The sequence below is a fragment of the Melanostigma gelatinosum genome, assembly GCF_949748355.1.
Source record: "Melanostigma gelatinosum genome assembly, chromosome: 1".
NCBI lineage: Eukaryota > Metazoa > Chordata > Actinopteri > Perciformes > Zoarcidae > Melanostigma > Melanostigma gelatinosum.
The window spans coordinates 1,866,391-1,893,791 of NC_136634.1; the positions used below are offsets into that span (position 1 = coordinate 1,866,391).

At 45.8% G+C, this 27,401-nt stretch overlaps 1 protein-coding gene across 1 annotated transcript; it reads left to right on the forward strand.

Moving 5' to 3' along the window:
- Positions 1 to 1,463: 1,463 nt before the first annotated feature.
- On the forward strand, positions 1,464 to 26,697 carry glg1a (golgi glycoprotein 1a; the record flags this gene model as incomplete). Its single annotated transcript, XM_079267299.1, has 25 exons — positions 1,464 to 1,790; positions 8,238 to 8,267; positions 8,707 to 8,793; positions 9,405 to 9,620; positions 11,329 to 11,532; positions 11,690 to 11,761; positions 11,871 to 12,057; positions 12,226 to 12,440; positions 12,750 to 12,871; positions 14,152 to 14,253; positions 15,056 to 15,209; positions 16,866 to 17,090; positions 17,548 to 17,610; positions 17,724 to 17,837; positions 18,025 to 18,113; positions 18,651 to 18,768; positions 19,257 to 19,349; positions 19,517 to 19,654; positions 20,856 to 20,979; positions 21,099 to 21,241; positions 21,493 to 21,594; positions 22,014 to 22,121; positions 22,463 to 22,583; positions 24,446 to 24,552; positions 25,300 to 26,697. 25 exons carry the CDS (start codon positions 1,464 to 1,466, stop codon positions 25,465 to 25,467), a joined length of 3,429 nt encoding a protein of 1,142 aa, XP_079123425.1. The 3' UTR covers positions 25,468 to 26,697.
- Between the last annotated feature and the right edge of the window lie 704 nt (positions 26,698 to 27,401).

The following is a 27,401-nucleotide window of genomic DNA, read 5'->3' on the forward strand; positions in this document are numbered from 1 at the left end:
GGTTTGACCCTCGGCTGCACCGTGTCCCTGAGCAAGACACTGAACCCCTAACTGCAACCCGGGCGCCTGCCGTTGGCAGCCCACTGCTCCCTACATACACAGGGATGGGTCAAATGCAGAGAATATTTCCCCACTGTGGGACTAACAAAGCAATGTTTCTTCTTCTTCTTCTAAAGGGCCAGTGTGAAGGATGTGGTGAGTTTGCAGAATGCGACCGACGAGTCCTCTCATTGCTGCCTTCAGGACGACGGAACCAGAGTTATATTATCAGTTCATCACGAGAACTGGTTTATAAAATGTCCGATTGATCCTCTACTCTGTACATAATAATCGTTTTATGAGCCGTGTGTTTATTATACGTGTTTATAGAAAAGACACAAAACAGGTTTAAATTAATATCATCAAACAGCTTGTCTGTTGTCGTTTCTGATCAATAATAAAAATATAAACAATACGAAGAATAATACAAGTAAAGTTGTATTTAAGAATAATTCAAAGAAAAATAAATGAATAAATTAAATAATAACAGAAGTAAGAAAAACTACACTCGTGCTTGTTTTAACTTGTTTTAATCGAGCGTTCTCACTTTAAAGTGTCTGACGCAGATATGAATAAAATGATCAGAATTTATTTTACATCATAAACTGAATATCTTTGGATATTGGGAGACATTTGAAGGAGTCAAAAAAGTGATTTAATAAATAAAAATAAGAGTCATGAAAAATAGTTATAGTGGCAGTATAAAGTACAAAGTATAAAGTACAATTCTATTTCACAGGTAAGTAAGACGTTCTAGTATCGCTGATAGATATCAGCAGTGGCGGCTGGTCAATAGAGGGCGCGAGGGCGCCGCCCCACCTTGAGCCACAACAAATAAAATAAAATAATAAACTATACAAATTGTCAATATTTGTGTTTTTGAAATATGGAATCACCCAGTAATATGTGTAAAATATGATTTCTGCGGTAAACAATATATTGGCTGCTATTTATTTATTTTAATGACAAAGAACCATTTTGATATGAACCTTTACATTTGCTATTAAAGAACAAGTGGGTAGTTTCTGTGTATAATTCAACTTTTCATGTCATAGATCAGTTTGTAAATCACTTTAAACATATTGTTATTGTTATAATGACACTTTGTACATTGAATCCGTAATTATTACATGACTTGTGTGTAGTAGCTCCATCAACACTAACTACTGAGAGGCTTTATTATTAAACGATACATTTGTGAAACTCAGGTTTCTTTGGTTAAATGAAAAAAAAGAGTTTTGTCGAAAAGTATTTTTATGTACTTAGTTACTTTCCACCATTGCTCTCACTGTGAACCCACACGCGCTCATGAATTATTCATGAGCTGTCCACGGTAAAAGAAAAAAGAATTGCAACTTTCCTCCTAGTACCCATTTCTCCCACCGCCCCTGAACGCAGCAGCAGGCTGACTGTGCTCTGTGAAGATGGCGGACTGTCTACGTGTTCCTCTTCTTCTCCTGCTTTGGATCTTCTGCATCTTGTCGTCTTTGCACCCAATTCGAGGACAAAACAACGTGATCGCCAAACTCGCCGTTAACGCACCGGATCAACCCGTTGGAGGTCCGCTGAACCCGGGAGGAGCCGCCGCAGAGAGGAGCCTGGTCGCTGGGGCCTCGCTGCAGAGGAGGCGCTCTACCGGCTGGAAGTTGTCCGAGGAGGCGGTGTGCAGGGACGACCTGAGCCGGCTGTGCCCCAAGCATTCGTGGAGCAACAACCTGGCGGTGCTGGAGTGTCTCCAGGACCGGAAAGAGGTACGTTTAGCGACGTGTTTCTGCTGGAGAAGAAGAAGAAGCCTGGGTGTTTCCTGCTGGAACAAACCAGCTAACTGGTAGCTGCCAACGTCACGCGAATCCCCGGTCAAAAATACAGTAATTGAAGAGCTATGGTGTCTTATTCAACATGTCGCACACTGTAGATAAATGCTGAACACATATTCAGAGTCACCGGGACCCACTCTTCTATTCGGCGTGACGCAATGCACGAATGGCATTTACTTACTTTTACAACCTGCAAGTTTATGACTCGTGTCGCTGCATTTGTTCTTGTCTTAACACGTCTCATTGTAACCGCGTTATGTTAGAGTAACGGAACAAACAGCTGTATACCACCGATGTTAAAGATGTTTCTGTGCAACACGTTTGAGCCGAATTCACCAGAAGACCCAGTTGTTACAGGTTAACACGAAATGTTACTCAGTTTGTTGTCAGTGACTCAACAGCGAGCTGTAACTCAGTAAAACGGGCAGTTTATCAGCGAGGTTTGGGACGCACTAAAAGCGAAGGTGCACCTGGACTAAGCTAGCTGCTAATTACGTGGCACAATTAGCAACAACATTAGCCAACCTGCAGAACATAAAGTTCAGAACCACAACTGGCACATTAAGAAGTGTTAAGACACATCGGTGACGTGGAGACTTTAGTAAAACCAGGATAGCTAAGCTGATATTAGCGTAGAGCTAACAGTGTAGAGCTAACAGTGTGCTAACGTTGCTATGCTAGCAGTTGTAGCAGTCTCTGGGAGATGTTGGCACAGATAACGTTTCCTTTGATTATACTTTATCTAAAGCCACTTTTCTCTGACTACTAGCTATCTGAACTAGCTAGTAGTTGACTGTGTGTGTTCAACCTGGTTTTAACGTTGTTCTGGTTCAACTGAGGCAGTAAGAACAGTGTAAACCGGTTTTATTTGCAGAGAGTCTGGTTTTAAACACTGTGACTTGCCTTCCTCTTCAGCAGCACGAGGAGTCACTGTGGTTAGTGTCGTGAATGTTGTCCTGACATGTTTAGGCAACACACTACCACAAGATGATGGTGAGAAAATAAAGATAAGACTCCTGCTCTCAGTAACTGTCAGCGACAACTGTTTCTAACAAGTGTTAAACATTTGTTTTAAACTCTTAAAACAAATGCGACTCAGAATACAGTTTGAAGTCAAATAACATATTTAAAGAGTTTCATCTGGTTGCAGAAGAAACAAGAACATTAGCTGTAGGGCTGTAACTAATCCTTTAGTCAACATATCACTAATGGTGGTAAAATGTCCGTCACAGACAAAGTGGTGTTTTGTTTGGCCAACAGCCCAAAAACTTGAAGATATTCTCGTTCTAACAGTTTTGATGATAGATAACGGTGAACGTGTTGTCAGTTGACTAACCACTCCTTCATATAACGTTTAGCTGTGAAGAGGTGTTGTTCCCGCTCCTCGGAGAGATAACCGGACCTCTCTTCCTCGTGGAGTAGCCGCTGGATTTATTCATCTTTTTCCACCTGAGTCCACAGGCCGTTGTTTGAGAAAGGTGGAGGACGATGACTCATTATTTACACGCTGAGGCTCCAGCCGCACTCAGTTTCCTTTAAGACAAACGATCTCCATCCACACGAGTGTTTCAGCATCGTTTGTGAAATGATCTCCGTCCAGAATAAAACAAAGATCACGTGACTATTCACGTACACGTGTGCCGGTGTAAACAGGAAGTAGATTGGATGCTTGGAGTAATAAAGTATTCTTTAATCATGAAAAGTTGTGTTTGATGCTAAAGATCTTCCTCGATGAACTCATTTCATGGAAAGTTTTAGACGTTTCATTTTTCAGACCCAGCTGCAGGTCTGTCTGTCACTCACTCACTCAACTAATATATTTCAAAATGAACACTTGAAATCTGAAATCAAAGTTTACTAGATGATGGATCAACAACGGTGGTCAACACTCGTCTCTGCTGGTGTCTGAAGTCTCTGTTGTACTGAAGACATTTATGCTTTTGTTCCTTTAGTTTCTGTGTGAACTTCACAATAGTTGTGCAGAACAAAATAAGCATAAAGTGCGGACATGGCACCACTACTACACAGAGGTGTTTCCAAAGCATGTCTGCAGTTGAACTTGTGGTCTTTTAAGGTCACGTAGACTCTTTTTTGTAGGCCTGTTCCAGTCTGTTGAGAGTTCGCCGGCTGCTCTCCGGCTGCTCGCTCACTTCCTTTAAGCTAGTTAGCTGCTCGTGGACAGCAGAGCTGCAGCCGACGGAGAGATCTCTATATCTGTATGAACGCCACAGCGGCTGAGACGAGCTTTTGCTTTGTGCTCCGTTATCTGCTTACTCAAAATCACACGCCGGCGTTCCTTCTGGTGCTGAACGTCTTCACCAAACACTCTCACTGCCAGCAGCGGCCGGAGAAACGCCAAAAACAGATTTTAAGAAACGAGCCTTCTGCGTGATAAAAATACGGGCGTTGGAATATTGACTCCTGAAGAGTTCAAAGTTCAAACGGTCCTCTGTGATCGTGGCTGTTTGTAGCCTTGTGGTTGGTTTCTCCACATGGAGTAATATTTTCGGCTTCAGTTGGACTGTTGAGACAAAACTACCACCTGAAGTAGAGCTGAACTGCCAATTATGTTCACAATTGATTATCTTTTTGTTTAAATTACATTTTCTTGATATTATTACCATTTCATTTTTTGAGGTGTGGTCGGAGGTGTAACGGTAGTTATTGTTCGTTTTTCTTTGTTTTCTCAGAACAAACGTCTTGTGTGTTTATGGTTTGTTGACGTGAATGCAGCTCCTCTCAGTGAAGCAGGTTTTAGTTTTTGGGTGTGACGTCTCTCTGCAGACGTCCACCTCGTCCGTCCTCGGCCGCTGCTGCCGAGGTCTCCGATTAAAGAGCTGCTTTTAGACTCGTAGCATTTTTGTGTCTCCGGCCTTCCTGCTGGTTTGCTGTGGTTTTGTGTACGTGGTGCAGAGCCTCCAGAGAGGAGGAGGAGGCGGTTCTGGAGAGTGAAGGTTTTCACTGTGACCCGTCAGTCGCGTGAAGCCTCCGTGAGTCCGGCTCCCATGTTTTATTTAATTGGCTATCGCTTTAATGCGGCAGGACGTTCGCTGTGGAACGGTAGACTTGTTGCGATGTTTTCAGCTGCTGTTGCTGTTGAGCAACACGAGAAATGAAACCCTCAAATCCGGCCAGCGTCGGCCTTTGTTGATGTCATGTTGAAACAGGAAACACAAACTGTTGCCAAAAACATATAAAAACACACAGTCTAAGACGGAGCATTACGATTCCTTTTCCCTGGAACTAAAACACTCCAGAGACGACAGAGTACATTGTCTTCTGTGTCTTCTACTAATGTATATAATGTACTTTACAGAGTACTGCTACATTGTCTTCTGTGTCTTCTACTAATGTATATAATGTACTTTACAGAGTACTGCTACTTGGACAGATAAAGTAAAAAAAACTGAATCCCTGAAGTACGCTGTTATTGTCCGAAACAAAGACTTTCATGTCACCGTTTGTTACAGCCAGAAGCTGTAAAAAAATGTCATTATCGTCATATTTTCATCTTTCCGACGGTCCTTGAACACATCATGTGGGACAAACGCTTCCATCAGGAAAATAAACCGAATCAAAGCTTAAACTTGTGATCTGTGTGCGCCGGCTCTATTTGACCACCTCTTCACGCCTGAAACTTCAAGTTTACTTTTGAATGTATTTAAATGTGACTAACCTTCAACATACTGCCAAGTTTCTCAGTCACCAACGGCCCCGATAACACAAATATTTGCCGCTGACGGCAACAAAAGGCCAAGAAATGGTTGACTGGTAACCTTCAAGACATCACCTTGGTCTCTATCTCTCCATCACTTCATGTCATTTTCTCTCTCTTCCTCTTTCTCTCTCTTCCTGTCACCCACATCCAATTATAGCTCAACCTCACGTCGGTTGTTCCCAAGACGGAACATTAATGAGACGAGAGCTGATTAAGTTTCATTTATCTGCTTCTCTGAGATGAGACGGCCGTCGTCACAAAGGCAGATCTGTAAATGTTCCAGTGTGTGAGGGTGTGTCTGAATCCTCCCATTGTGTTGGATTACATCTCCAACATCTGCTCACAGTTTGACACACATGCAACTCATACAGCAGTCTGTATCTGATTCTCCTGAACCGTTCATATCCTTTTGCTACATAATCTGTTATTTCTTCCAGTTTTCATGTGTTTTTCAGAGGCTGGATTCATCGTTTATTTGGGCTTTTAACCCTCTGAACCCCAAACTACACAGTTGATCACAGCCAGAAGCTTTAAAGACAGTCATTATCTGATTTTCATCTTTCCAACGGTCCTTGAACACATCATGCGTGACGGGAAACGGTTGCATCAGAAAATGCAACAAAAACGAAGCTTAAAATCCTGATTATTTCATCAAAAACATTTTATTCTACAAGTCTTATTTAAAATATCTCCCTGAATAAAGCGTTCGAAGTAACCAGATTCTGTAAAAAACATTGAATTGTGAGCTCCTCAGTGAAACTATGAAGACGTTCTAGTTCTCTACTTCTGGTCATCATGGATCTGTTTCCTCAGAGGAGCAGCACTTTAGATTCCAGAGAAGGATCAACGCCACGGAGAGAAAGATGTGAGGAGCATAACAAACGCCTTAAAACTGCTTTGTGTTCAGAGGGTTACAGCAACAGTAGGTTTGGGCTCTCGGATGCTCTGACGGAGCCGGACAGACTCCCACATGAGTCACTCTGTGCTCTGCAGCCGTGGTGGTCCAGAGGTGGACTGAGCGCGTGCAGAGGCGGGGTTTCTCCCCGCGGGGCCAGAAGCACAGAAAAAGCAAACAAAAGGCCTTTTTGCCTTCTGATCGGTGTCAGACTGACCGGCTCCGTCCAAAAAATACAAAAAGCATGATGCTGCGTTCAGGTGCACGTTGGAAAGCACTGGAATTACAGCTTTAGTCCTCATCAACAATAACAATATACAAATCACTGTGGTGTAATTGACTGGAGCCCATAGATGAGTTTCTCTTTCTAAAAACAAACCGTGTCTCTACAGGGAACACACAGCAGGACCAGCTGCGAATTAAATAACACACAAGCTGTTTTCATGTCAGACTCCTGAAATATTCAGATATGTACCTCGTAAAATAATAAAGGCGTGATCTGAACTCTCGGGTCATTTCTCCAGAACCATTTATTTGTTTTATTTCCTCTCAGTCGACCACTGAGTCAGCGCTGTGCTGTTTATAACAGCCTCAGTATGAGCAGAGACGCATTCACGGTCTGTGTGAAGAGCTTTTGTGACACTTGTGTGTAAAGTGCACTGCAAACAGAACACGTGAATATTCTCACACACACACACACACACGGCCTATTCCTGGGCTGTGGTCTGGCTGCCGTGTGGTAAACAGTCAAACTCTTTGACTTCCTGTCTCGACCAGCAGCAGACAGACGGGTTACCTCAGGTCAACAAAGCAGGACAATAAGAAGCTGCGTCCTGAGTCGGCGTTTCCTACTCATGCCGCAGCCTCCGGTTCTGCCGAGTGATGTCAAAGCTGTGTTAAAGCTGCATTCTCTCTAGTGTCCACCAGGGGGCGACTCCTCTGGTTGTATAGAAGTCTATAGAAAATGACTCTACTTCTCTCTTGATTTATTCCCTCAGTAAACATTGTAAACATGAGTTTATGTCTCAATCTCTAGTTTCAAGTCTTCTTCAATACAGCATGATGTTCATTTAGTACATTATGGTCCATTTAGAGTCACACAGACCATAAAGCAGGGGATGCTTTAGGGCGGGGCTACTGTGATTGACAGGTCTCCACCAGAGACGTATACGGCGTCTCTACGTCACTCCTCAGTCCAGATATGGTCACTTCCTGTTCACTGGTTGCAAAAAAACAAGATGGCAGCGGCCGTAATCCAAGATGGTGACGGTGAAAAAGCCAGTGAGTGACGTCCCGATGACGTTGTCTTCTTACAGAGTCTGTGGTCCTACTGAGGGCTGGTGGGCCGAAGCTGCATCTCGTTCTAAAGGTTTCTAAACGGTTCATGATCCTGGTAGTTGGTCCTCTGCCTCTAAGAATCTGTTTTATCGGTTTCTTAGTCACGGCCTCGTGTTTGAAGGCCTTTTAAATGAGACGGGTTGAACCATAATGTCTGCACCGCTGCTAGACTAAACAGGCGCCTGAACGCACCGTTACTCTACAGACAAGCTTGCAATGGATTATGGGATGCACCGGCTGTGTCCTCCAACTTTACATTCCTGCACGTTTCTTGCAGCCTTGAGGAACGGCAGTGTGGTACGTTTAATCTTGGACGAGAGCCGAATCGCTTTCATCGACCTCTCAAAGAGTCTCTGGAGAAATGCTCTGAATCCTGAAGTTGCCTCCGATGTATTCTCTCTAACGTCTCCTTTCTCTCCTTCTTTTTCAGGAAACTGAGATTGCAACCGAATGCAACCATGTAAGTGTCTCGCCTTCCCTAAAACACCACTTCCCAGCATGCCCCCTTGTTTGCACTGCAATTCTGTGTAGTGTATGTTGAGCATAAAAGCACTGAAGAGGAGTTTAGTACCTACATTCACTCAAACAACCAGTATCCATTGATCCAGACGTCTTCTGATTGGGTTAAATCCCAATTCAATGTCCACTTACCAGCCTTTTCTGGCGCTTTCAACTACATGACATACAAGTTCATTAGCTGCTATGATTTCATCCATCTGTCTGTTAGCTTAACTTAAAAGACTCAAAGTTCTCTTTAGTCTTCATCTTAAAAAAAATAGTTTAGACAAAACAATCCCAACTGGAGATCCAGCAGCTCGATGGTCCAGGTAGTTTAGACTCTGCTAGTATGTGGATGGTGTGTGTGAATCCAGATGTTTTCTGCATCCTTCCTCCTCCAGCTGCTGTGGAACTACAAGCTGAACCTGACCACCGACCCAAAGTTTGAGTCCGTCGCCGTCGAGGTCTGCAAGACCACCATCTCTGAGGTCAGTCGCTGAAACCGAACCTCTGCGGCTAAATGACTTCAGCGAGGAAACCTCAAACTGAACGCAGTGGTTTTAGAAAGGATGCTGCGTGTAGTTGTGTGTAATAACGTTGCTACTGTCGGGATTTTTGGGGCGGATCATTGATCGGTGTCTGCCAACAGCGATCACTGGATCTATTTGAAGCCTTCTGTTTATCGTGTAGTATTATTTATTCATAAAACGACTCTTAAAAACTTTGTAGATTAAGTATTGAAATGTGTAAGTATGATGAGTTGACCCTCGGCTAAGCCCCTCCCCCCTGGAGCCCACACTGTCACTAACTACGTTCACTGAATAAATATCGAATGAAGGATGAATCCAGGATGTGAAAACAGGTTAAAGAGAAAGTGAAACATCAGCTGGAGATCCAGACAGAAGACAATGACATGAAGGAACAACTGGTCCTCTTTATTCACTGTTAGTCATTCAGTATCCCTTCAGTAGCTAGCGTAGCATAGAGGTGCTAACATACATGCTAATGTTGGCTCCACTAACGTTTTAGAGACGTGCCTCTCCGGGTAACACCGGGTAAGTTCCTTCGGGTTGTTGAGCGGTCTGTGCTCTTCACTCAGATTAAAGAGTGTGCGGCGGAGGAGCTGGGGAGGGGCTACCTGGTGTCCTGCCTGGTGGACCACCGGGGCAACATCAGCGACTACCAGTGCAACCAGTACATCACCAAGATGACCACCATCGTCTTCAGCGACTACCGGCTGATCTGCGGCTTCATGGACAAGTGTCGCGAGGACATCAACACGCTGCGCTGCGGCAGCATCAGCACCGGAGAGAAGGTGAGACGCAGGATAAAGACATGAACTCTGACCCGGTACAGCTCGGTTCTGTTCAGGGCCGAGTCATTCGCTTAATCATTCGCTCTCGTTGAAGCCTGGTTTGAGTTTCATCACATTATTTTTGTAAGAAAAATAAGTAAAAATAGTTTTATATTCAGCAGATTTAAGCTGGAACAAACGGTAATTTCTTGTGAATATTGATGTGTTCTTTGGTTATGAGTTAAAATAAGGAATAAGAATTCTCTTTTTAGAATGAACTACGTATGCGCTGAGTTTAGAGGTGGACGGTTTAATGGATTCAGCAAAAATGAGACGTCTTACTAGAAGATGTAACATGTGAGCTAGAACTGTTGAGTTACAGCTGATTTAACAGCAAGCGGACACGTTTTCACGTCAACGTTTTTCGGTTTATTTCTTCCTAAAAGTCGATGAAACCTCGAGTTGAGCTGCACGTTGGTGGTGGTGGTAGAACCGGTTCCTCTCTGCAGTGACGCTGCACGTTGGTGGTGGTGGTAGAACCGGTTCCTCTCTGCAGTGACGCTGCACGTTGGTGGTGGTGGTAGAACCGGTTCCTCTCTGCAGTGACGCTGCATGTGTGTCGACACGAGTGAACGGCGATAAAGACGGAAGCTCAGTAGGTTCAAACCTCAAACGGGTCAAAGAAGCTGCTGACTCATCCGACAGATCGTGTGTGTGTGTGTGTGTGTGCGCCTGTCTGCCTGCCTGTCTGCCTGTCTGTCTGTCTGCCTGTCTGTCAAAAACCAGAGCCTGTGAGAAAAGAACTTTGGAGCAGTTGTCAGCTAGCAGAGCGAATCGATCTCCTGTGAACGTGTTCTGCTGCTCAGTCAACCGTTAGACACGCGCTTATTATGGGATATCACGCCGGCACAATTAGAACTCGGGAGCAAATTATTCATTCGTCAGCGGGGAGCTGGGTCGGCTTCCTTATCGGGGATTTTTTGTCACGACGGCTCGTTTCAGTGGCGGATGAGACGGAGCACGTTCACACTGAGCTCGTCTGTTACCGACCGTAAAACATCCCAGACGCTACAGACGGAGTGATTCTGGAGGGAAAGGAAAGCTCGCTCTGTGGGTTAGTGCTGCTGTGAACGGCCCCGTGTGAAGCTGGGATGTGTATTTTACATCAAAAGCCTTCACTACTACTACCGGTACCTCGATGAGGGAAACGTTCTTGACGTCGCTCAGCTTATTACTTTCTAAGTTTCTATGTTTCAGATGATAGTTGCTGTTGTACCCGGACAGATAATAAACACCACCAACATGTTTTCATGTGTCGACACTCGAGAATTTTAACAAGCAGCAACCTCCGGTTCTTTAAAGTGGATCCATTGCTTCATGTGTTAAAGCTGCATTCTCTCTAGTGACCAGCAGGGGGCGACTCCTCTGGTTGTATAGAAGTCTATGAGAAAATGACTCTACTTCTCTCTTGATTTATTCCCTCAGTAAACATTGTAAACATGAGTTTATGGTCTCAGTCTCTAGTTTCAAAATCAAAGATGGCGACGGCCCAATCCCAAGATGGCGATGACTAAAAATGCCGAACTTGAGTCTTCAAAACCCGTCGTCCTCAAATCCATTGGTCACATCACGACGTCGTCCGCTTCTTATTCAGTCCCTGACTTCTACGCATCAGGACACTGTTTGTAGAACAGATGTTTTGCCTCTGACGCCTCGTTGTGCCGTGCAGGACGTCCACTCTCAGGGCGAGGTGATCGCCTGTCTGGAGAAAGGTCTGGTACGGGAGGCCGAGGAGCAGCCGGGGGCGCACCCCATCAAGGACGAGTGTAAGAAGTCCATCATGAGGGTCGCCGAGCTGTCCTCGGACGACTTCCACCTGGACCGGTACCTCTACTTCTCCTGCCGCGAAGACCGGGAGCGCTTCTGTGACAAGGTGATCCACGGCGCCACGATCCGGTCTGTGGTGCCTCCAGAAGCTCGAGGAAGCTTCATATTGAGGCGGCTTCCTTCATAAATAACATTCTGTCCACTTTATGCAATAGAATCTCTTCTGTTCATGCACTCTGTGTTTATTTGGTTTATGTTTCCAGACTCTGGCCGGAGAGGGACGCGTTTACAAATGTCTCTTCAATCACAAGTTTGAGGATGCGATGAGTGAGAGGGTGAGTGAGACGCTGCTTACTTTCAGATGCTCGTGTTGGATGAACCGGGCTGAGAGAAAAGCCACGACCACATACGTTGAACCTCCTCGGCCTCTCTTTGCGTCCTCAGTGCCGCGAGGCGTTGACCACCAGGCAGAAGCTGATCGCTCAGGACTACAAGGTGAGCTACTCGCTGGCCAAAGCCTGCAAGTCGGACCTGAGGAAGTACCACTGCAGCGCCGACGTCAACATGCCCCGAGCCCGAGAGGCTCGCCTCGCCTACCTGCTGCTCTGTCTGGAGTCAGCTGTTCACAGAGGTCAGTCGCACCGACTCACACCTGTGAGGCCTCAACTCCGGCCGCTCCGTCGGTCTTTTAAAAATCAAGTTTCTGTGAATCCACAATTCAGTCTTTTAAAAAACACCAAAATAAGAAGAAACGTCAAAACGGCATCACCGGCTCCATCAACTTCTGTGTTGCTTTCAGGCCGCGTGGTCAGCGGCGAGTGTCAGGGCGAGATGATGGACTACCGGCGGATGCTGATGGAGGATTTCTCTCTGAGTCCGGAGATCGTGCTGCACTGCCGGAGCGAGATCGAGGGCCACTGCGCCGGCCTGCACCGCAAAGGACGCACGCTGCACTGCCTGATGAGGGTCGGCCGAGGAGACATGGGCTCCATCGACCCCAACTGTCAGAGGGCGGTGAGTCGCCATTCATGTCAATACATCAGCAGCCACGTCATGAGGAGGTGTTTGTAAGAAGTAAAAGGCTCCGTCGCACACCGAGGGCGGGACGGTTGCATCAGAACTATTCATGCGGTTTGGGCCCCGGCTGCTCTGGTCCACGTGTCCTGATCCTCCCGAAGGCTTTCATTCAGTCATCAGAAGTCAACTTCTTCTTTCTGAACAGACTCCCAGTTCTTGACACCCAGACCAGCAGCGCCCAGAGAGGAGAGGGAGCTTCCAGCTCCTGTTGTTGTCGTTGATGTCGTTGTTGTTTTGTGTCTTCAGCTCCAGACTCTCATCCAGGAAGCCGACCCCGGAGCCGACTACCGCATCGACCGAGCGCTCAACGAGGCCTGCGACGCCGTCATCCAGACCGCCTGCAAACACATCCGCAGCGGAGACCCCATGTGAGTGGAACGCGACCGCTTCATCCGCTCCGTGTTCATTGGAGGACGGGGTTCCTCCGTCACTCGCTCCGTCTGCACACATTCTACCGAAACAGACTTTAGCTCTGATGTCATTTCACCCTTTTGATGGAGGAGGGAGGGGCGAGGATGAAAGTACAAGATTATTATTTTTACTAGAAGCTGACGGATGAAGGCGTTGATAAGTAGAATAACAACGATCCCTTCACATCACATGTTATAAAGTTTGCATGTTTTCAGGAATGTTTTCATTTAAACACTGAAGCGTTCTGATTGAAAACTTAAATACAACCAAATCACATTCTGCCGTCTGAAAATGAAATATTGAGGCTGAAAAAAGACACAAAGTCACAACTTTTACAACCAGTTGGTAAAAAGCAGTGAAAGCTGGTTGAACCTGAGTGCATGTCCTCACAGTCCTGTTTCAAACCGCTTCATTCATCAGCTTCAGTTTTGTCAAAATCACTAAAACGTCAACAGATTCCAGCACTTCTTCTTCATATTCACCATCACGTCATACGGTTGTATTCATACTGTATGTGTTTAATCAGAGGCAGACACAATGAGCATTTATTATTATTATTTGATTTGATTTGTAATCATCGTCCTCTGGTTACTTCAAACGGTTTATTCGGTTTATTTTCAGCTCAGTTTTGGTTTCTTTTTTTGACGGAAGCGTTTATCACACATGATGTGTTCAAGGGCCGTCGGAAAGATGACAATCTGACGATTATGGCAGTTTTTACAGCTTCTGGCTGTGATGAACGGTGTAGTTTTGGCAATTGTTTAAATAAAAACATGCTTTTCCATCCTGCCGGTGGTGTTTTGGGGTTCAGAGGGTTGATTACGAAATATTCCACAAAAGTGAATTTTCATTTATTTTAAATAAAATGCTTCCTGGAATCAAACCTAATGACCTGATTTTTCTTTTAGAAACATTCGGTGACTTAAAGGTTAAATGATGTGATTCTGCACAGTGTTTGCGTAATATAGGAGTTGTGATTTATGGTAATCTCTCATTTTCACCTTTTTATTCATTTAATTTCTCTTTTATTCACTGATGTAACGACCCAGAGTTCATTTAATCTGATTCAAAGAAACTTTAATTGTAAGTTTAACCTTCTGTAAAAAGATTTGATGTTTGGCGTCTCAGTTTAAATGCTCATGAAAGGAATAAAGTTGTGCATGTTTGGAATGTGTCAGAATACACGATGGAGGTTTGATAAATCGGTGACGGCTGTATTTGTGTGCTGCTGCTGCAGGATCCTGTCGTGTCTGATGGAGCATCTGTACACGGAGAAGATGGTGGAGGACTGTGAGCACCGACTGCTGGAGCTGCAGTACTTCATCGCCAGAGACTGGAAGTAAGTGCAGATAATCCTGGTCCTCCACGAGAGGAACACTGCAGCTTTGTCTTTCCCGTAGAAGCTGCTTGTGACTAAAGTCCCAATAAATCTGAGATGAGAAAACACAGCCAAACTACTTCCTGTTTACCGAGAGATACAATAAGGAATAGTTCTGTGCCAAATGAACCTGTTGCAGCACAGCCCTGTTCTTTAAATGAACGATGTTCTTTATTAAACGACCAATGAATTCAACGCTCCATCTTTGAAATGCTGGAGAAGTGAATGCGGTTGTAAAATGAACGAATGGATATCACCATGAAACGTCTCCAGTTCATTGCTGACAGTAAGAAAAGTATCTTTAGTATTACAAGTTTACTGACATGTGATGTTTAAATATGCAAATGAGGCATTATCTAATTGTAACTTTTGGTGAATTTGAGAAATCTACAGACGTAAACAGACAAAGTAGTAAAATGAATTCTTTCCTCTCGTCTGAAAGAAGACGAGTTGTGGAAGAAAAATAGACTAAAATCTGTAACTTGAGCAGAGCATTAATAACATGTTGTCTTTGATCGTTGACTCTATTTAAATATCTAACAAAGCTTCATAGGACGACTTTGAAAACAGCAAATTCATTTCTTGAACAAATGTTTCTCTGTTGATGAACTTTTCATATTCCTCACAGCTGAAGCAGAGATCAAGCTGCATGCGACGCGATACTCACTCTAATGTTGCTGATCGGTGTTCTTGCGATTCAATAACTATCAATAACACCAAATCATGTCGGGTAGTTCATAACTCCTCCCTGCGTTGTCGCCAGGTTGGATCCCATCTTGTATAAGAAGTGTCAGGGCGATGCCGCCCGGCTCTGCCACGCTCACGGCTGGAACGATACCAGCGAGATGATGCCGCCCGGCGCCATCTTCTCCTGCCTTTACCGCCACGCCTACCGCTCGGTGGAGCAGGGCCGGAGGGTGAGTCTCTAGCATCCGTTCACTCGTCCACGCAGCAGCGACGCTTCATTCAACATGTCTGCTGCTGTGGCTTCTTTTGACTTTGAATAATCTGGCCGACAACATTTCAATTAGATGTGTACTTTAAACAGCTACACCAGAGAAGAGTCTGTGCGGCCGTTGAGCTCCGTCATCGATGAGTCTTTGGTATTTTACAACCTGTTTCTGTGTCTCAGTGAGGAATGGAGACAGTTTCTGTTGGTCCAGTATTGAAGGAGAAGGCTGCAGACAACAGCCGCTGAACAGGCTGCAATGTCATCGGTGAAACTCCTCGGCGCCATTTACTTCCATTAAAAGTGATTCTTAGTGTCGGGCGACATTATGAACAGAACCCTGCAGAGAAATGCAACAACCTTCTGTTACCTTTGTGTGTTTGTGTGTTTCGCTCTGAGAAGTCTCCTTCTGGAGATTCACATCCACATCTAAATATTCAGCCGTGATATTTAAAGTCTTTTAGACACTAAGCTGAACTCTCACCTGCTTCTCACGGTGTTTCAGAATGAGACTTCTCTTGAGCGAGACTTTGTTACACAAAATAACAAACAGCAAAATGTGTTATTTCTCTGTAGGGTTCTTTCCATAATGTTGTCAGACACTGATAATAATCTGAGTCTGTTAGTGGCAACAACAAGCATTTTTTAGTGGACGTAAATGGCAGTTTCCCCAAAACATCACATTCCAGCCTGTTTGCCGGCTGCAGCGCTCTCCGTCAAAGCTGCACTGGTTTCAAAGACTCGTCCCGTTGGTCTCTTAGACACTGAAACACGACAAAGACGGGTTGAAAAACTTCCCTTTTTAAAGTGTCGATCCAAGTTTCTAGACTTTTCATGGTTTTCGTGCACACTGTAGTCACACTGGAGCAGCATAGAGAAGAACAATAAAACATTTAGTAAATAAGCAGGAAGTCTGAACATTCTCACTGACCAGAGCATGTTCTCGTAGCTCCTCAGTGGGGAGGCTGAAGCAGGAAACCAGGGTTTGACTGTGAGTACGTCGTGCTGCTGAACTGATGATGATGATGATGATGACTGGTGGTTTTAATTCGTATCTAATATCGGTGCATGTGGGAGCTGATTGTAAAGGGTAATTGTGTGAAAAATTGACGCTGAACTGTGACGTGAAGAATCGATGCAGATCTCCAATCGTGGTAAACGTGGTTACGCTGATGAATCAACTGGAGCGAAATTAACTTCTTGATTTAAACAATGCGATGTGTTGGCCGTCCTTAAAGTGATACTCCACTCGGATACGTTGTTACCCTGCAAGTCGTCGCGTCGTCAAGTTTCTAGAACGTACGATGAAGATTTCCCACTTTTCTACTCGTGCTCTGAAGCTCTACTGGACAAAGTATTCATCCGTCGCCTGGTGAAACACGACAATCATTCTCCTCCTTTGTCTGCTTCCTCAAGGGAAGGGCATCGTTAGGATTGTGTCCCTAGTTGCCTTTGTCTTCTGTTGTGAATCACTTTATGAATATCTTAATAAACCTGCTGACACATCTTCAAACGGACACTTTTCATGAATAATGAGAGTGGAGTATCAGTTTGAGGCCTCCAACAACAGACGTGAAGTCGCTTCTTCTTCTAACCCGACGTGCCCCCCCCCCCCCCCCCCCAGCTCTCCAGGGACTGTAAGGTGGAGGTGCAGAGGATCCTCCACCAGAGGGCGCTGGACGTGAAGCTGGACCCGGAGCTCCAGAGACGATGCATGACCGACCTGGGGAAGTGGTGCAGCGAGAAGACGGAGGCCGGGCAGGAGCTGGAGTGTCTGCAGGACCACCTGGAGGACCTGGTGTCCGACTGCAGGGACGTGGTGGGGAACCTGACGGAGCTGGAGTCTGAGGTAACCGCCACACCCGCTGCTGCTACCCATAATGCAACACTCTGGAGCAGGTTCAGGAGGCCTGGTGTCAAATAGTCTGGTCCAAGTTAACGTTTCTACATAACTGAACACATTTTTACCATTTTTTAACCATGTTGCCAACTTGAGAAACGGAAGCGCTAATCTCTTCCTGTTTCGTTGCTCAATGGTTGACGCGCTGCAGAGTGACAGTGAGGCTTACAGGGAACCAGTCCAAACGCCGTAATGGTGTCGTTATTCTGACGCCATCACATTGCGCCATAAACATTTACTTCACACCGATAAGTTACCGGTTAATGCCAGAGAACAGAAGTTAATGGAGAGAGTGGGAGCATTTGGTTGAGTCCTCCTCCGGACTGTAAACCAGCCTCTCTCTCCTGCTGGATGAGAGCAGTTTAACCAAAGGTGATCTGGTCTCACTCCATCTTTGTGTCCTCAGGATATTCAGATGGAGGCTCTGCTGATGCAGGCGTGTGAAGCCGTCGTCCAGACCTACTGCCACGTAAGTCTCTGATCCAATAACTCCAAACGTCAAGATCTACTGAAGAAATATGGATGTGATCATTTCCAAAATTCACAACATGTTTCTAACTGATGAAATATTCTCTGTCTCAGGAGGTAGCAGACAACCAGATCAACAGTGGTGACCTGATGGAGTGTTTGGTTCAGAACAAACACCAGAAGGAGATGAATGAGAAGTGTTCTGTGGGAGTGACTCACTTCCAGCTGGTGAGCAGACGGATCACAGTGTGTCGTCATGATGTTTTCCATCTCCGCTGACATGCAACGGGGCCGATGATACTCATGCGTCTTCTCAAACATAAAGCGTGTGTTCGTTCTGCTGGTGCTTTATCTCAACGAGTTCTCAGACGTGCTCTGCATGTTTCATCTAACGAGCTGCTCCGTCCGTCCACAGATTCAGATCAAAGATTTCCGTTTCTCCTACAAGTTCAAGACGGCCTGCAAGGAGGACGTCCTCAAGCTGTGTCCCAATATCAAGAAGAAGTAAGACGCTCAACTAGACTGTGACGTCACACCTGTAACAACAGAAGGTCCACTTCCTGTCTGTTCTCAGTGGACCTTTGGGGAGAACACCATGTGACTGACTATTCTGAGCTCAAAGGTGGAAAGTGATGCTCTTGTTGTGTTGCAGGTGTTTTAGTAAATGACGGCCGCTCAGCTCAGTGTTTCTCTGACTTCTTTCTTTTCTTTTGTGTGGACGTCTGGAAAAAACGACGTTTCCAGCCGTTCAGAGCAGGTTGTTGCTTTTTGGGAGGAATTTAAAGGTTTAATATTTCACTTCGTTACATAAAATCAGTGCCGTGTTATTTCTGGAGAGGCTCATAAATCCTGTCTCTCCATTATGAAAGCGTAATTATTGAGAAACACTGGAGGCATTTTAACATCCTCTTACTCATCACAATATCAACGAGAAGAATCTGAATCCACAGCTGAGAGGAGGAGAATCTGACATGAAGCTCTGGAACGAGTGTTGACCTCTGAACTCTGTCTCTGTCCCCCCCCCCCCCCCCCCCCCCCCAGGGTGGACGTGGTGATCTGTCTCAGCACCACGGTGAGGAACGACACCCTGCAGGATGCCAAGGAGCAGCGGGTGTCCGTCAAGTGTCGTAAACAGCTGCGGGTGGAGGAGGTGGAGATGGTACGTTCTGACACGGGGGGGGGGGGGGGGGGTCACCAAACACAGTCTGATTGGCTCAGACAGCAGCTCAGACAACGAGACAACACAACCTGTTGTTTTTTTAACTGAAAGACATTTAAAGTTGACGCACTGAAGACAAAAGTAAGAGGACACCTGAACCAGATTGATTCCAAAGCCACAGGAAGTAAACTGCTGCTTTAACACAAGATTTACTCCAGATGTTACAGATGTTAGCACATAAAGGTGTGCACTGTGTGTAGCTCTCCATCAGACAGGATGTGTGTGTCGGTCAGTATTCAGAGAGTAGTTCACTGGATTTGATGTCCAGCTTGTAAAAACCTCAGCAGGCCGACAGCAAACGCATCTTTACTCTTCTTCTCTTGACGCGTTTCCTTTAAGCCGGTCTGAGTTTCTTCTTCTTCTCCTGCAGATTAAACGTGTTTTTATCTGTAAATCCTCTAAACTCTGTCTCCCTCTGTCTCTCTCAGTCGGAGGACATCCGTCTGGAGCCGGAGTTGTACGACTCCTGTAAGCAGGACATCAACCGACTGTGTCAGAACGTGGCCTTCGGCAACGCACAGGTCAGCACACACACACACTCCTTAATAAACAGAGGACAGGTGTGTGTGGTACTATGTGCTTCAGTCACTGTTCATATATTGCTTTGCAGGACTTTATTGTGTGAAAGACTGTAGAATTAACTTTGAGATTGAAGTTGCATCACATCTGTCGGTTTCTGTCTCTGCAGGTCATCGAGTGTCTGAAGGAGAACAAGCGTCAGCTGACTCAGCGTTGCCACCAGCGGATCTTCAAGCTGCAGGAGGTGGAGATGGTTGATCCTGAGCTGGACTACCAGCTGATGAAAGTCTGCAAGCACATGATCAGGGTAGGCCAGGAAAACCAGCACCGCGTGATCGGGGTAGGCCAGTAAAACCAGCACCGCGTGATCGGGGTAGGCCAGTAAAACCAGCACCGCGTGATCGGGGTAGGCCAGTAAAACCAGCACCGCGTGATCGGGGTAGGCCAGTAAAACCAGCACCGCGTGATCGGGGTAGGCCAGTAAAACCAGCACCGCGTGATCGGGGTAGGCCAGTAAAACCAGCACCGCGTGATCGGGGTAGGCCAGTAAAACCAGCACCGCGTGATCGGGGTAGGCCAGTAAAACCTGCACCGCGTGATCGGGGTAGGCCAGTAAAACCTGCACCGCGTGATCGGGGTAGGCCAGTAAAACCAGCACCGCGTGATCGGGGTAGGCCAGTAAAACCAGCACCGCGTGATCGGGGTAGGCCAGTAAAACCTGCACCGCGTGATCGGGGTAGGCCAGTAAAACCTGCACCGCGTGATCGGGGTAGGCCAGTAAAACCAGCACCGCGTGATCAGGGTAGGCCAGTAAAACCAGCACCGCGTGATCGGGGTAGGCCAGTAAAACCAGCACCGCGTGATCGGGGTAGGCCAGTAAAACCTGCACCGCGTGATCGGGGTAGGCCAGTAAAACCTGCACCGCGTGATCGGGGTAGGCCAGTAAAACCTGCACCGCGTGATCGGGGTAGTCCAGTAAAACCAGCACCGCGTGATCGGGGTAGGCCAGTAAAACCTGCACCGCGTGATCGGGGTAGGCCAGTAAAACCTGCACCGCGTGATCGGGGTAGGCCAGTAAAACCAGCACCGCGTCATCGGGGTAGGCCAGTAAAACCTGCACCGCGTGATCGGGGTAGGCCAGTAAAACCTGCACCGCGTGATCGGGGTAGGCCAGTAAAACCTGCACCGCGTGATCGGGGTAGGCCAGTAAAACCTGCACCGCGTGATCGGGGTAGGCCAGTAAAACCTGCACCGCGTGATCGGGGTAGGCCAGTAAAACCAGCTAGCATTAGCCCGCTGTCACATGCCGGTGGTCTTTGCTTCAACATTGTGGATGTCTCTGGATTCTTTTGGGGAACATTGTGGACTTATCTGCTCACGTTTCCATGATTTCAACACTTAGCTGGACCACTTCAACAAAGCTATATAGTGTGACAAAAGAGCAAGATGGCCGCCGTGTGAACGCGGTGAATTGAACTACAGAAATTCTGAGAAATGTGTTTTTTCAGCGGTTCTGTTCGGAGTCGGAGGGAAAGAACGTTCTTCAGTGTCTGAAGCAGAACAAGAACAGTGAGCTGATGGATCCTAAATGCAAACAGATGATCACCAAGAGACAGATCACCCAGAACACAGGTGTTCACTCACTCACTCACTCACTCACTCACACACTCACTCACTCTCGGCTTAATAATTACATCTGACTTCTACCTCACGAGTAAAACTGCTGTATCCGTGTGCGTGTTTTCTTCCAGACTACAGGCTGAACCCGGTGCTGAGGAAGGCCTGTAAAGCCGACATCCCCAAGTTCTGTCAGCCCATCCTGAACAAGGCGACGGCCGACACCGAGCTGGAGGGTCAGGTCATCGCCTGCCTCAAGCTCAAATACGCCGACCAGGTGAGACGCGTTGATCGTCTCCGCTGGAAACAACTCGTCCAACATGCTCCAAATAAAAGGCTCCTCAGAGTCCTTGAATTAGCTGTTTTATCTTTCTTACAATGAACATGTAGATACAGAATATTAAATCAAGAACCATTTTAAATCAAGAAGGCCTGAAGACAGTTAACCTCGATAAGAAACTTGAGTCCTGGAAAGTTCTTGGAAGTAATTTAAGTCATAGAGATGTAACTGTGTGTTTGTTGTCACAGCGTTTGTCTCCAGACTGCGAGGCTCAGATCCAGGTCGTCCTGCAAGAGTCGGCTCTGGACTACAGACTGGACCCTCAGCTGCAGATCCACTGCACACAGGAGGTTCATACGTTCATGCTTTCTCTCACTCACACACACACACACACACACACACACACACACACTGAAAGCCTCGTGGTATTAGTCAGTCTAGAATGTTAACGCTCTGAATGAAAAGCATGTTTTCTTTTAAAAAATCACCAAAATCAAACAGTTTCACAGTCAGAAGCTGTGAACTGAAAACTGTCTTAATGGTCACATTTTGATCTTTCCGACGGTCCTTGAACACATCATTTGTGATGAACGATTCCGTCAGAAAAAGAAACCGAATCAAAGCTCAATATTTGTGGAGTGGTTGCTGAGCAGATGAGAACAGCTGAGGAGATCTTTCTTCTTTATGTTAAAGATGTGGACCGTGGGGGCTCGGTGCCTTGCTCAAAGGCTCTGTGGCAGCACACAAACAGCTGTTTTATGTCTTTCAGATCTCCCGGCTGTGTCCGGAGGAAGCGGCGGCTCAGGAGCAGACGGGGCAGGTGGAGGAGTGTCTGAAGGTCAACCTGCTGAAGGTCAAACAGGAAGGATGTAAGAAGGTAAAGAAAGCTGCGCGCTGCCTTCACTGACCGCCGGGGAGCGCAGGAAACCACAGCGCCGTCACGGCTCGGGTTTTCACACACAACCGTTCCCTCAACTAGCATTCACAGAATTCATGATAACTTTTCATAATATATGATAACTTATATTAAATATGAAATGATAGATGACGAGGAGAAGTTTCTGTGGAAAATAATCTAATGTTCAGCATCGAGTACGAGACATTTTTTCAGACTGCAGGGTTTGAAACCTTTTTCTCCTCTTCCTCATCTGCCTCTTATCATCACCTTCTTCTACTCCCCCATCCCTCCTCCTCCTCCTCCTCCTCCTCCTCCTGCAGGAGGTGCTGAACATGCTGAAGGAGAGTAAGGCGGACATCTTCGTGGACCCCGTCCTCCACACGGCGTGCGCTCTGGACATCAAACATCAATGTGCAGCCATCCCACCTGGCAGGGGCCGCCGTGAGTCCACACAAACAAACAAACAAACAAGCAAGCAAGCAAGCAAACAAACAAACAAACAGGAACAGAAGAAATGAACACAGGAAGTCAGATATGATCAGTATTGAACTGTATTAAATAGATTTAAAGTGAAAGTTCATTCTTTTGAATTCTTCTGACATAGAGCTTATTTTTGACTCTTGAGAAATAAAAGTGCAACAAAAATAAGTGTGATAAGATGCTTAAGATGTAAAGTTTAGATGTTTTAACAGCCTTTACTTCTCTTTAACAAACATTAAGTCTACAAACATTATTTAACACAAGTTTGTTGAATTACTTAATCAGCACCAAAATAAAGAGATTTAATAAAATAAATAGCTTCTTACGTTCGTCTCTAAATCCTCCGGCCTCAAACGTTGCAGCAACAAGCTGCACAAGACAACAAACGGAGATGTCGTGTCTGATGAATGTTGCGTTGCTTCCTCAGAGATGTCGTGTCTGATGGATGTTGCGTTGCTTCCTCAGAGATGTCGTGTCTGATGAATGTTGCGTTGCTTCCTCAGAGATGTCGTGTCTGATGAATGTTGCGTTGCTTCCTCAGAGATGTCGTGTCTGATGAATGTTGCGTTGCTTTCTCAGATGTCGTGTCTGATGAATGTTGCGTTGCTTCCTCAGAGATGTCGTGTCTGATGAATGTTGCGTTGCTTCCTCAGAGATGTCGTGTCTGATGAATGTTGCGTTGCTTCCTCAGAGATGTCGTGTCTGATGAATGTTGCGTTGCTTCCTCAGAGATGTTGTGTCTGATGAATGTTGCGTTGCTTCCTCAGAGATGTCGTGTCTGATGAATGTTGCGTTGCTTCCTCAGAGATGTCGTGTCTGATGAATGTTGCGTTGCTTCCTCAGAGATGTCGTGTCTGATGAATGTTGCGTTGCTTCCTCAGAGATGTAGTGTCTGATGAATGTTGCGTTGCTTCCTCAGAGATGTAGTGTCTGATGAATGTTGCGTTGCTTCCTCAGAGATGTAGTGTCTGATGAACGTTGCGTTGCTTCCTCAGAGATGTCGTGTCTGATGAATGTTGCGTTGCTTTCTCAGAGATGTCATGTCTGATGAATGTTGCGTTGCTTCCTCAGAGATGTAGTGTCTGATGAATGTTGCGTTGCTTCCTCAGAGATGTCGTGTCTGATGAATGTTGCGTTGCTTCCTCAGAGATGTTGTGTCTGATGAATGTTGCGTTGCTTCCTCAGAGATGTAGTGTCTGATGAATGTTGCGTTGCTTCCTCAGAGATGTCGTGTCTGATGAATGTTGCGTTGCTTCCTCAGAGATGTCGTGTCTGATGAATGTTGCGTTGCTTCCTCAGAGATGTCGTGTCTGATGAATGTTGCGTTGCTTCCTCAGAGATGTAGTGTCTGATGAATGTTGCGTTGCTTCCTCAGAGATGTCGTGTCTGATGAATGTTGCGTTGCTTCCTCAGAGATGTCGTGTCTGATGAATGTTGCGTTGCTTCCTCAGAGATGTCGTGTCTGATGAATGTTGCGTTGCTTTCTCAGATGTCGTGTCTGATGAATGTTGCGTTGCTTCCTCAGAGATGTCGTGTCTGATGAATGTTGCGTTGCTTTCTCAGATGTCGTGTCTGATGAATGTTGCGTTGCTTCCTCAGAGATGTCGTGTCTGATGAATGTTGCGTTGCTTCCTCAGAGATGTCGTGTCTGATGAATGTTGCGTTGCTTCCTCAGAGATGTCGTGTCTGATGAATGTTGCGTTGCTTTCTCAGATGTCGTGTCTGATGAATGTTGCGTTGCTTCCTCAGAGATGTCGTGTCTGATGAATGTTGCGTTGCTTTCTCAGATGTCGTGTCTGATGAATGTTGCGTTGCTTCCTCAGAGATGTCGTGTCTGATGGAGGCGCTGCAGGACAAACGTGTTCGTCTGCAGCCGGAGTGCAAGAAGAGGCTTCAGGATCGCATCGACATGTGGAGCTACGCTGCAAAGGTACGTCCAACTTTAAAAAAACAACACATTTGAAGACCGATCGTTTAAATGTAAGATGCTTTCTAGAGAATGTACATTTGATGAGAGTTCTTTGTATCAGCTTCAACTTTCCAAAGTTTCAGAAAAAACGTCACAAAATTTAATAAAACAAAGACGACGACAATAAAATGCTCAAAGATTTGTCCTCAGCGAAACATAAACTGTGAGTTGCTTTACTTTCTCAACAGTGTGGTGAAGAGTTGCGCGTCTTTTATTTATTTGAACAATTTAGCTTTAATTTGATGTAACAAGCTTTTAGTCTGATTCACGTTCACATTTAAATTGGGTGAACCAGCATGAACTGTTTAAAAGCTTTTCTTATTTTGAAATTGACTGAATGAGCTCTAGAACATCGTTTTAAAGGAGTCCTTTTATTTTGGAAATTTATTAAGCTGCAAAAAAAAGTGAACTTTTATTTGAAACTGACTCAATGAGCTGTGCAAAATATACTTTATATGGGCTTTTACTTTGAAATGGGTGAAATGAGCAGCATAAAATCAGTTGTAGATGGGCTTTTAATTTGAAATTGAATTAATTTGTGAAATGGGGCTTTTATTTTGTTGTAGATACACGAGCTACATAAAATCAGTTGTAAATAAGCTTCATTTTGAAAGTGAGTTGTCAAGCTGTAGGAAAACCTGACTTAAAGGGGCTTTTATTTTGGAACGGCATGAAGTACGCTGATGTGAACTCCTCACTTCCTGTCAGGTGGCTCCTGCCGAGGGCTTCTCAGACCTGGCCATGCAGGTGATGACGTCGCCGTCCAAGAACTACATCCTGACTGTGATCGGGGCCGGCGTGGCGCTGCTCTTCATGGTGGGGCTGCTCTGCGGCCGATTCACCAAGCGCGTCACTCAGGAGCTGAAGGACAGGTAGACCCCGCCCCCTCCGGGGTCAGGACACGCCCACGACAAGAGAAACGACCACCGCTGACGAGAACTACACACCTCTCTCTCTTACCCCCCCTCTCCACTTCAACTCCCCTCACCCCCCTCTTCATCTACAAACACCCTTTGGGTCTTCTTCTTCATCGCTGGAATGACATTACCCACAATCCTGCAGACAGTCGGCTCGATCAGTGACTCACCTGCTCTTCCTTCCTTTTCATGAGACCCGCCCACTCTCTCCAGGAGACCACGCCCCCTGCTGCCTCTTCTTCTTCTCTTCCCGAGCTTCGATAACGAGCGCAGGGTCCTCCTGTGGTTTTACTCCACACTCACCTGATGTAGATGCAGTATTACTCCCCAGTTTACTTCCACTCCCCCCCATTGGCTGTGGGGCAAAGAGGGAGGAGCTTGTAAGAATATGAGGTCAAATCATATTCAGTGTAAATGTGTAGAAAGTGGGAAATGCTCATGTATAGAGCAGTTTAATTACTCCAGTATTTCAATGACTGCAGTGTGAGAGATTGTGTGTGTGTGGTGTGTGTGTAGATCTGATAGTGTGTGTGTATATCTGATAGTGTGTGTGTGTGTGTGAGTGATTGAAACTGTCTTTCTACCACCATATTGTTCTCGTTTGTTGTCCTGCTGAAGGGTTTTTCGGGGGTTGTTTTGGCTCTGGATACGTCTCTTTTTTTGTTGCTGATGTGTTGGTTAGATTTTAACGCCATGGGACTGCCGGGCGGGCGGTGCCAACCAGCCAGCCCTCCACCGAGCCACAGATGGAGACCCAGAGAGGACGGGGACACATCTCAAACACTCCCAGCCAGCTCCCTCAGAATCTCTGCTTCCAGCAGGAAGTACTTGTGGATATTTTTATTTTTGCTTTCTGAAACGGCAGACTGGCTTTTTAAAATGTTTTCCGGTCGTGAGCACACGCAGAGCGGCTGCTGGTGTCGAGCTGGTTGGTACGGAGAAGCTGACAGCGATGCAGGAAGAAAAACACAGAATAAATAAATGATTCTAGATTGTTATTATAGAGATATGAACATTTTTGTGTGAAGATGATACTGGAATCGCTGCACATTTTTCGTTTTTTTTTTTTTTTTTTTACATCTATAAATATATATATATTGTTTTGTCATAGCCTTATTTATTTGTTTACTTTTTTTTTTTTCTATGATTTGAATGTTCTCTGGTTGCCTTTTCTCCAGCGAGCGAGTGTCCCTCCTTCCTGTGGGGTGGGGTGGGGGGGTGGGTGGGTGGGTGCGACCGCCATCAACCTGCTCCAGAGTGACAGTGAACGCCTCTCCGGTGGGCAGACTGAGATTCTTAGACGGCAGGCGTCCTGGTCTCTTGGTGACGTAATGTGAAAGGTTTTAGAGGCGGAGCGTCGGTGTGTTTTAATGTGATGATACTTTGGGGATGACCACTGGTGCGTTCATGCTCCATCAAACATAATCAGTGATGTGGATACGAAGACAAGAGGGTTCATTTTCACGTTTCTTCGTCTGTAGTTAGGTTTTTTTATAAAGGTGCAGTGTGTGAGATTTGGTGACATCTAGAGGAGAGGATGCAGAATGCAACCAACTGAAACTTCTCCCGTGTTACAAGCGTGTAGAGAACTGGAGTCATTGTTTGGTTTCTTGGTTCTATGAGACTGTAGAAACATGGCGGCCGGCTCCCTGAAGAGAAGAACATACTTAATATAGAACGCTTCTGCCAATAGATCCTTAAATACTACACACTGTACCTTTAAATGTGTCTGAAGTTTTTCTTTCTTTGGCTCCAGTTTTAAAAAACGAACCAAACTACAGACGTGACGCAAAAAGCAAACTTGAACGCGTTGCCTTGTGTACACGAGTCGTCTTTCGTAGTTTCTTTCTGCTTTGTCACAAGTAAATGATCTTTGATGTGAGAAGACAAAGA